The sequence below is a fragment of the Elaeis guineensis genome, chromosome 8, assembly GCF_000442705.2.
Source record: "Elaeis guineensis isolate ETL-2024a chromosome 8, EG11, whole genome shotgun sequence".
Classification (NCBI taxonomy): domain Eukaryota; kingdom Viridiplantae; phylum Streptophyta; class Magnoliopsida; order Arecales; family Arecaceae; genus Elaeis; species Elaeis guineensis.
Window position 1 is genome coordinate 29090035 of NC_026000.2, and position 10349 is coordinate 29100383.

The 10349-nt window shown below is 38.1% G+C and overlaps 1 protein-coding gene across 3 annotated transcripts; it reads left to right on the forward strand.

Annotated features, from left to right (window-relative positions):
• Positions 1-1248: 1248 nt before the first annotated feature.
• Positions 1249-8314, forward strand: LOC105049778 (adenylate kinase, chloroplastic). 3 transcript variants are annotated; one of them, XM_073261516.1, is made up of 7 exons: positions 1249-1567; positions 1962-2057; positions 2600-2728; positions 2820-2954; positions 3933-4079; positions 4284-4358; positions 4686-4955. In XM_073261516.1, exons 1-7 carry the CDS (start codon positions 1346-1348, stop codon positions 4740-4742), a joined length of 861 nt encoding a protein of 286 aa, XP_073117617.1. In that variant the 5' UTR covers positions 1249-1345; the 3' UTR covers positions 4743-4955. The 3 variants fall into 3 exon arrangements, with proteins under 3 accessions (XP_073117617.1, XP_073117618.1, XP_010927827.2); XM_073261517.1 differs by having other exon boundaries at positions 1251-1567; positions 4681-4956; XM_010929525.4 differs by lacking the exon at positions 4686-4955 and adding an exon at positions 7904-8314 and having other exon boundaries at positions 1253-1567.
• Positions 8315-10349: the final 2035 nt, after the last annotated feature.

The window sequence follows — 10349 nt, forward strand, 5'->3', positions numbered from 1 at the left end:
TCATTTTTTGTATATCAAATATTCAACGTGAAAGAGACTAATAATATGATTAATTTCCAACACAATAAATTTTTTCACTCACTTAAGATTGGTAAGAGCAATGTGGAAGATAAGGATTAGCTTCATCTATAATAAAAAAATAGTAATGATTACCATGAATTTATATTATTTTAAGACTTTATTTAATTAATTCAAGGTAATTTAATTATTTATATGAGGATGACCAAATATAGGCCAACCAAACACTTTTACTATTTGCTTTTAGGAGTACTATAGATTTATCATAAATTAATATGGGCTATATAATAAATGTATTCAGTTATAAAATTATATATGACCAAAATTATTATTCTTGCTATATAAATATAATTATAAAAATCAAGCAAATTAAATGGAGGTACACAAAAAGAAGTTAAACATAAACTCAAATTATTCGCGAGCAAATCGAACTTGACTCCAAGTTAAACTTGCTAGCTCAAACTCGGGTTGATTACAAGATAAGCCAAGTTAAAGCTAGGGCAACCTCACCTCTCGTTTTGCTCACTTACCCCCATGATGAATTTAGCTACGGAATGATAACAATGAAGCCTACATTTTTTTTTCAATCTCTTTTTATTCTTAAATCTCAATTGACAAATATATTTGTACAATGCAATGCTCGTATATTTTTCTTAATCTGTTTTTATTCTTAAATCTTAATTGACAATATCTTTGTCATGACGAGCCGGTTTCATTCCTTCTCGAGTCCATGATGGCTCAAAGTGAACGACATCTTTAAACTAATACAAAAATACAAAAACCAGATTCTTATCATTTGAGAAAACTCATCCACCTTTTTGCTCCATCACAACTCCATGTCACGCTACCATCTCTTGCTTTTCATCTCAATTGTTTTCTTCTTCAAACCTCCCAACGCCCCCACCATCTCACATGTCATTATGGCCCTCAAATAATTCATGTCAGCATCTTTAGATTTGTTTCTGCATAGGATTGCAAACTTATGCCCCAGTGGGTATATGGAAGCGAGGAGAAATTATTAGATGGATCAGATACATGGTAGATGTAAGATGAAATTATCCTAGATGGATTCAGTCCATTCTAAGATAAAGTTATTACGCGGGTTCATTTCACCACGGGCTCGCTGTAAATCCTATCCCGGCCTGGATCCTAGAGAAGTTGACGGTTGGCCTGGATCCAGTTACCTTTCGTAAGATGACCGCAATCCTAGCAGAGGTGACGGGATCTCCGCGCTCGCCACGCCTCGATTCCTTCTTGCCGTCGTAGACTCGTATCCGAGAGTCCCGCAATCAATAGAGAGCGAGCGAGCGAGAGAGAGAGAGCGGCCATGGCTTCTTTGGGCATCTCCATCTCGTCTGTAGCGGCAGGCAGGCCAATGCGTTCGCTGGCTTCTTCTCCTTCTTGCTCCAACAACAAGCCCTTTGCCTCTCTCAACGCAACTCGCTCTTTGGAGAGTTCAAGGGCTCCCTTCCGTCTTGAAATCAGCTATGATCGCCGGTTCTCCGACGAGTTGCGGCGGCAGCCATTGGCCGCCGCCCGATCAGGCCCGGTCAGTGCTTCGGATCTCGATATTTCTGTCTCCGTTTATTCGGTTGAATTGAATTGTTATGCGTTGTGCTAGCCATAATTGGAGAGCGTTTTAGGGTTTCCTCCTTTTGTTCCTGTCTATAATTTCTTAAACTCTGCTTTTTGATGAAAAATAGTATGTGGGTTTGTTGAACTTGGAATCTTGTGTGCGGGTGCTTGGTTTGGACTTCCGCCATCTTTTTCTACCTTTTCTTTATATGGATGAGTACTTTGGAGCAGCAAGTTGGGATTTTTGAATTGGTAACGGGGCTAATGGTCTGGGAAAAATGAAAAAAGCAGTTTTTCTTTTAATATTAGTTTTTATTTTGCTGCTACTTTTCCCCCTGTCTTCACTGTGTTAATTATTTTTAATTCAGGTTGTGGCAGCTGCAGAACCAGAGCCTATGAAGATTATGATATCAGGGCCTCCAGCATCTGGCAAGGGAACACAATGTGAGCTCATCAAGAAGAAAGTAAGTTAAAATTTCAACATTGCAGTCATAAGTTTTCATTTCTGAATGAATATATATTGAGCATACAATAACTCATATATGTGCAAATACTGACTTGCTGCATTAGTTGTACTAACTTTCTTACAAGTGTGATTGAGTAAAGATGTTTTGGTCAATCCATTTTTTTATTGGTGCAACACATTTTTTGGGCATAATATGCATTGGAAAGCATTTGCTTTTGTAATTTTTTTGCTTTAGCTTGTCATTGCTGTGTCACAAATTGCTCCTTTCATCAAAATTTCTACTGCGATGTCGTTTCTAATACTTCTTGTTGAAAGGCATCTTTATAAGTTTACAAAGTTTCTGTTTATTCTAGATATCCAATATCCAAGTAATATTGGTTCTAATATTGGTTTTTGTTTTCAATTGTTGCTTCATTCCCATATCTTTCATGTTAGATAAAATTTTTATAATTCAACGTCTCATTTGCAAATGATGAATCAACATGCTTGAATTGCTCCTTAAGAGAGACAGATTGAATCAAAAATTGCTGATATATGCAGTATGGGCTCGTGCATATCGCTGCGGGAGATTTGCTTAGGGCAGAAATTGGAGCTGGCACTGAGAATGGGAAGCGTGCCAAAGAATATATGGAGAAGGGAATGTTGGTTCCTTCTGAAATTGTTGTCATGGTATATCGATCTACTGACCTGATGCTCATTCCCTCCCCCCTTTCCTTATCATCTGGTCTCTTATTGGAGTGTTGCAACTTGTGACTTTCAGATGGTAAAAGAACGCCTTCTGCAACCAGATGCTCAAGAAAAAGGCTGGCTCCTAGATGGATACCCAAGAAGCTTATCTCAGGCAACTGCTCTGGAAGATCTCAGAATTCAACCTGACCTTTTCATTCTCCTGGATGTGAGCACTTCATTTTAACTGAAATTATTGCTATGTCAAACTGATGTCACATTTGATGCATACTCTTGGGGCTATTATAATACTACTAATTTTATTTCTTAGTTTCTCTATGTCATATGTTTCTCTTTTGCATCCTATATATTGAAAACCTGCAAGTCTAATTCCAATCAGTTCAGGCTTTATGGATTAAGGATATGTATTCCTGTTTGAGAATATTTTATAAGTCATCCCTTAAGACATTGAATTTTTTATCCAGCATACTTATGTGAAAGAATAAGTTAAAACCAACTAGCTAGTAAGATATCAAGGAACTTAACTCATTGATACCAATTCAGGTTCATGCACCTGAGAAAAAGTGTGCAAGGCTTCATTGTACTAACAAAGATTCCAGATGAAGAGGAAATAAAGCAGAAAATGATGCGAGGAATGAACACACATATGCACATCTCTGAAAGCAGAAAATGATGCAAGGAATGAAAACAGACATGCAGACATCTCTAAGGCCTAAATTATAGCCAAAAGAGCCAAATTGCAACACAAATCATATTTCTTTCCCATATCCAAATGATCTTATCTTAGTATCTCTACTTGAATTAGTCGATGTAGTTACAAGCATGCTGTCATTACCTCCTTCCTTTCCCCATCATGTAAATCTCTGCTGTTTTGACCTACAAAAAACAGGGGATAAATTTCTGTATCTCTCAAGTGAAGAGGAACTTTGCTGGTGTCATCATTTTTATCAGTACTGGCCTGCACCTGAAATAGTTCCAGATGTAGCATGGAATGTCTTTTAACACTACACAAGCATAAGGTTTAATTATCAAAGTATGTGGCTTCTCACCAAAGCCTTTTTTCTCTCTAGCCTTTTAGCATGAACTGTTCTTGAAAGTATGATATAATATAATAATGTAATTTCTATCTCCATTTGTCAAGTAATGGGACAAGTTATATTGTCTTTGTAACTAATTTCTTTTGCAGGTTTCTGAGGAGATACTTATTGAGAGAGTTGTTGGTAGAAGGCTTGATCCTGTGACTGGAAAAATATACCATTTGAAGTACTCTCCACCTGAGAATGAAGAAATTGCTGCAAGGCTTACCCAGCGGTTTGATGACACAGAAGAAAAGGTAACCCATGTGCCAGGTCATTGATTAAATTTCCTTGTTTGATTATTTTAATTCTGAGTAAGCCACCTGAACTATTTGCTTCCATACATCAATCACCTCTCATTTATATATGGGTAGACAGGAAAAAGAACAAAAGAAAGGTTCACTTTTGAGGCATCTCTATTATATGGCTTTTATATATTTTTTCTCTTTTCTTTTCTCAAGGTAAAGTTGCGATTAAAGACTCATCATCAGAATGTTGAAGATGTCCTTTCAACATATAAAGATGTTATATTCAAGGTAGTTGAACTCTCTCTCTCTCTCAGATGATGAGATAAAAATTTATATATGGAAATACTGATATAAAACACTTCGGTAATGCAATTCATATATATGTTGAAGCTCACATGGTCCTCTTGATGGAATAGAAAAAGCAGGGTCTTGTTTGCATATCTGTTATGTCTCTCTGACTGATGACTAGTTGAAAATTTAGGCATAAATATAATATATTGTAGACAATGCAATTTATAGAGGCAGAGTTATTGAAATTCACATTGTGATGCCTATGGAATTAAGAAAGAAAAGTCTATTTGGGGACCCTGACTTATATTTGTTTGATCAGAACAGGCAAAAGAGATCCATTGTTGTGTTGTAAAGAAGGGAGGTGCTTTCATTAACTGCTGAAAATTTAGAGCTGAAAGTGGATGGTAATGCGAAAGTTTGAAGACTTAAAGACCTTGCATGTGCATGCATGAGAAATTGTCAAAAAAAAAGTGATAAATTTCTTTACTTTGATATCGTTAATCAAGTGAGGCAAGACATAAAATGGAATCCAAGTAATGGGGAAAGGATTGTTGCTTGTAGTTGGCCGATATTTTTAATTTCCTTCGCTGTCGATTGATTTTGTTATTATATGAATACAATAAAGATTGCCTTCTCTATTTAGTATTAATCACAAGGAGTAAAGAAAGAGCCGGAAGAGTACTGGTTCTTCATGGCTATAGTCAAATGCAAATGCATTGAAAGTAACTCTAATAAATTAAAACAAAGTAGAATTTGGCTATAGTCAAATAAATATCAAGAGGGAGGTAATTAAACATGTGGACATAATTCTTTATAATACAATTACAAATCCTTGGCTAGTCTAGTGTTAACAGTTAAATCACTAGTTCTTTGGCCACAAATGCTTGGCCAATATTTAATTTTTGAATTGTAGGGGATTGAAGTTTGTCGTAATGAAAATGCAGTCCAGACTCTAAAGCTGGGGTTGCAAGGGCAATATCAGTTTTTACTGCACCTTGTACACCTTATCTCTATAATGGACACTTGATACAACTTCAGATACATAACCTTAAGCATGCATGCCAAAAAGTCAGTAGTTTTAGACATACACCCTAAGGTGCCCCACTCTCAGTCAACCCCTTCTTAACAATCTTTCTCAGAATGGAGATTTTAGCATTCCTTTAATAACTAATGGAGTTGTTTCAACTAGGGCCTCTCTAGAAAGTTTTTGATTACTCAATTCTTGACAGACTTCAGGGTCGCTAGAAGATTGGTCCAAATGAAGCAGTGAAATGTGAAAAGCCTGTAAAGCAATGAAGAGCCAGTATTGACTTTATCCTTGACCCTTGATTATTCCTTTTGCACCAGCATTTACCTCCTGTTGCTTTCCTGAACTTTTCAAATTTTATAATAGCTAAATCCTTCAATATACAGTCCACTGCTTGGTCTTGTGTCTTCATTGCCTGCATTTCTCTCTCCACTTGGCACCTTGTCTCTTATACAGTGACTTAGTGATAATGTACATCCAGATGGTTGCTTTGGGCATAAAAAGGATTTTCTGCCTCGTGTTGGCTGACTGGTTTCCTCAGTGTATTGACACCAGCATTTACCTCCTGTTGCTTTCCTGAACTTTTCAAATTTTATAATAGCTAAATCCTTCAATATACAGTCCACTGCTTGGTCTTGTGTCTTCATTGCCTGCATTTCTCTCTCCACTTGGCACCTTGTCTCTTATACAGTGACTTAGTGATAATGTACATCCAGATGGTTGCTTTGGGCATAAAAAGGATTTTCTGCCTCGTGTTGGCTGACTGGTTTCCTCAGTGTATTGACACCAGTTCATCGATTGTTTGCTGTAAATCCTTCATTAGTTGTTTTAACTCTGTGATCTCTCTCTCTCTCTCTCTGTCTCTCTCTCTTGTGGAGGACTATAGGATCCAGTCTGCTGTCATTATAAAGATGAAAGTAAACCTCAAAAACCACCTGGAGGTGGTAAGAGTCTGGAAAACAAGAAAGAAAGGAAGGAAGAAAGAAGAAAGACTAATCCCAGCACCTCCAAACCTCCATCACCTTAGACCCTACCTGGGATTTTCAATTTTACCAAGATTCTCTCATAAGCCAGTCTCTTCCTATCAGGGATAGCCAAAGCCCATTGTCTAATCAGCACCTTTATTCTCCTCACCAGATTCATAACCTACCTTTGGGATCTCTTATGCCACCGTAACCTGTTAAGTTTTATCCCTTCAGCATTTATTAGTTTAGATAACAAGCTTCAAGAAGGGAAATTATTTAAATCTGCTAATCTCCCAGACTGCATTTGAAGGTTTTAAGTTCCAATTCCAAAGCCATGACTCCTTTGTTTCCAACAGGTTTGACCAGCTAGTGGGTAGCTAAAGTTAAATTCTCACGGATCTATGCATCAGCCAAATGCTGGTTATGGTGGTTTGGTTAAGGATGAAGCCAGGGATATTCTGTTGTTGTACTATGGTAGGTCTTTGTTTCATCTCTATTGTGGTACTATCATAGGTCTTTGTTCCATCCACATGTATCATATGATGAATTCATGGGTGCTTGTCAAGTATCGGGACATGCCATAAAGCTGGAAGAAGACCATATAAAACTATGGATTGAGGTGGACACAGAAACACTTGTGGCGTGGATTAATAAGAATGGGGAAACATCTTAGGATGTTAGCCACCTTCTTGTGAAATTATGGTGTTTCTAGCCTCTTTGGAAGATTATTGAATCAATCATGTATGGAGAGAAGGGAACCATGCTGCAAATCTTTTGTCTAAAACTTTTCCACCTAGTACTCTAGCCTCTAGGGGAAGATCTAGTTGTCGCTTAGTGGAAATTATCTGTCCTACCTGTGTCTTGTTTGTGTTACTGGAGATGATAGGTAGGGGAGTGCATACAATAAAATAGATCTTAAAATTTGTATTGTTTTGTGCTTACATAATAAATATCAAAAGAAGTTTTAAATTGAATCAGTTGAGACGTATGGTTGGAGAAAGTAAGACTGTGGAGAATGAAAATCACAAACATGAAATGCTCAACGTAGAAAATTCTGGTCTTAGATGTAGGGGATTTATGAATTAGATGCAAATCAGGATTCCTATTAGGATTAGGATTTAGGATTTTGTCGTTGTTTGGGTCTTCCAAGTCAGCTACTTTTCCAAAGGCATAACTGGAGTTGTGCATGTCTTTTGGGATGTGTGGGAGTACTCATTTCAAAGCTGACTTTGAGTTCTACAAGAGTTACACGTCTGCTTGATCCCTTTCAACTTCATAAATTTTAGGTTAATTCTCATGGCTGTTTTTCTTCAAGTTACATGGCCAGATGGCTTTAGAGCTGACCTCAATAGTTTGCAGTTAATTCTCATTGGATGAGATTAGACCTATGCCAATATAACTCATTGTTCTCCAACTCAACCAAAATCGTAGGCAATATTTACTTAGTCAAACTGCTGAGACTTCTCACACATGTGATCATCATTTGTTACCTTTTTTGGATCACCTTGTGTTTTTAACATACAATGTACTCTTCCAATTATTCATTGCAGGTTAATGGGGATGCCCCTATTGAAGGTGTATTTGCTGAAATAGACAAGGCATTGTCTTCAATTCTTGATAAAAAATCAAGAACAGATTCAGCATCCATGGCTGCTGGTATGAGTTGTTAGATTTGCTAGTGCCCATACATTACAGATAGGACAGGAGAATTGGCATAACATTATGGTGGGTTTTAATTTTTCCGGCGAACACCGAAAGGCCCCCTTCTACATTGCTTTTGATTAAATCGAAGAAAATTTTTTAACAGCTCTATGCATCCAAAGGTGATGTATTTTTGTTTCAAGAAATCTTTGATTTTTCCATAGTTTGTCATACATTTTGAGCTTTGAGACCTGCTCTTGTGCAACACTTCCAATGTAAATGTAACAATTTACTCAATCACATACAGGAGCTTCTTTGAATATACATGCATTAGAAGGTAATATAATTCTTTATCTAGCAGTCTCATGGTCAATCCAACCAAACCACCACTTTCAAGTTCTTGACGGGCGTCATTGGGTCATTTCATGCCCGCACATCCTGTGGTTGCCTCCCCAGTGTTCATGGCAGCCGTTCCACTGAGAGCAGCCCAAAATTTCCGGACAATCTCTAATGATCACTCTCACCTCAGAATTCAAAATCAGCCTCCTGCGGATTGCTTCAATCACTGCCTTGGTCTGCTTGCACCAGGACCTTCCCCATCCCAAGCTTCTTAGCCAGCTGCAGCCCTCTATTTAAAGCATCTGAACTCCTCTGGTAGTCCAATGGAGTTGAGGAATGAGCAATCTTGTGGCCAACAGGGTTCAATGTGATGCCGCTGGCCCAATGTCGCCCTTTGCCGAGCTACAAGCATCAGACCGGACCTTCCTGTTTCTTTACTAAGCTCGTAAATATCATCATTATTTTCTCTAACAGTACATAGGCTACAGAATTGTGTGCAAGAGAACCCTGAATTTGGTTTCAGTAGCTCGAGGCCTGCTGCAAGCAATATACCCCTGAACAGCATCAATGAAGCATAGCTCGTGGAGATGGCAGTGGAAGGCAGAGGATTTAACCTATACCCTGTCAGTAGAGTTGATCTAAGGTCGTCCATAACTCAGTAGCCCGGTACAAACCATATGAGGAGTTTACCGTTTGCATGAAGCTTGGGTCGATACCTATGAATCAACTAGCCACGTTGGGTGGCTGCATGCGTGCTCCCAGTTGGCCTCAGAGATAGCATTTTGAACTACAGATTTTTCAGTGCTAGAGAGATTTTCCGTCACCGACTAATCATCACCAGCACCAGTATCATAGAAAAGTTCACTAAAATGGCTGCCATCCGTCTATCTATTCGTGTCCTCTTTTATCTATCAATTAGATATGCAAGTCTCAGAGGATGAGGTGACATGTATGATGAGAATTTTATCAACAAGGTGGGAACGTGAGATGACCAATGATATGATAAAATCTCCATTGCTGCTAAGAAAGAGATTTACTGACGGATGTAGTGGGTCAGAGCATTTAGTAGTCTGATGATTAACTGTCATGACGTGATGACCATCTTACTCCACCCCTTGCCTTCAATTTATTTTATTTTTGTAGATTTAGGATCAAAGTGTCAGATTCGCAAAAGTTTCCTCTAGGAAAAGGTCAAGCTGGCCTAGCGATGCAAGTCCAGCTTCAACCAGGCGCACTGCTTGTCCAAGTCCATCTGTGTCATTTATATTCTCCTTATTGAGACAAATACTCGTTTTCCCCCTTGCAGAAGAACTGGATCATGAACAGGTGGGGGCCAATAAGGCAATGGATCATGACTGATTCAATAGTTACCACCAACTTACAGAACTTAATCATGTATGACAGCGCTGTAGCTTGTGCTGAGCGTTTTGTGGAATGTGGCTGGAATAGCCTTTTCTTTTGACTTAAAAAGAAGAAAGGAGAGTGGCGAGGTGCGGGTTTCCTTGCAATTTATTTAACGGCTAGGTTAGAATTCAACTTACTTTGCTATTTAAGTTTTCTTCTATTAAGTTCTTTAAAATACTTTGATGCTGATTTTTCCGTGTTAATAAAGCTTGCATCTATAGGTTTAGGAATCCATCTCCTTGCTTTCCCTTTTTAGTCTTCCCATTCCTTCATATTTGTAGTACAAGAGCATGCAAAGCCTTATTATTTGGTATCAAAACTTAATGGCTCTGTATCAAGATTTCACGACTGACATCTATGAGCTCTAAGCGCTGGGGAGGACAAATAGTCAGCAAGCTTTCGAAGTGGTTATGGGTCTCTTCTTGTATGAACCCCCAGCCCAACAATATTTATTTCCAATATTTTACCAAAAAAAAAAAACAATAGTTATTTCCCACACGGCAGGAAACATAGTCGTGCAACTATTTCATGCAAGAACATTCTTGTGTGTGCGTTAAACAATTGAATTACATGCTTCCTATATTGTAAGAAAGAATATCATGGACATAGGAG

Bases quoted from the DNA above. Each gene is read 5' to 3' on its own strand.
- LOC105049778 (XM_010929525.4), top strand. From the start codon at position 1,346: ATGGCTTCTTTGGGCATCTCCATCTCGTCTGTAGCGGCAGGCAGGCCA. The intron at 1,568-1,961 runs GTCAGTGCTTCG...TTTTTAATTCAG, and splicing joins CCGCCGCCCGATCAGGCCCG to GTTGTGGCAGCTGCAGAACC. The intron at 2,955-3,932 runs GTGAGCACTTCA...TTTCTTTTGCAG, and splicing joins ACCTTTTCATTCTCCTGGAT to GTTTCTGAGGAGATACTTAT.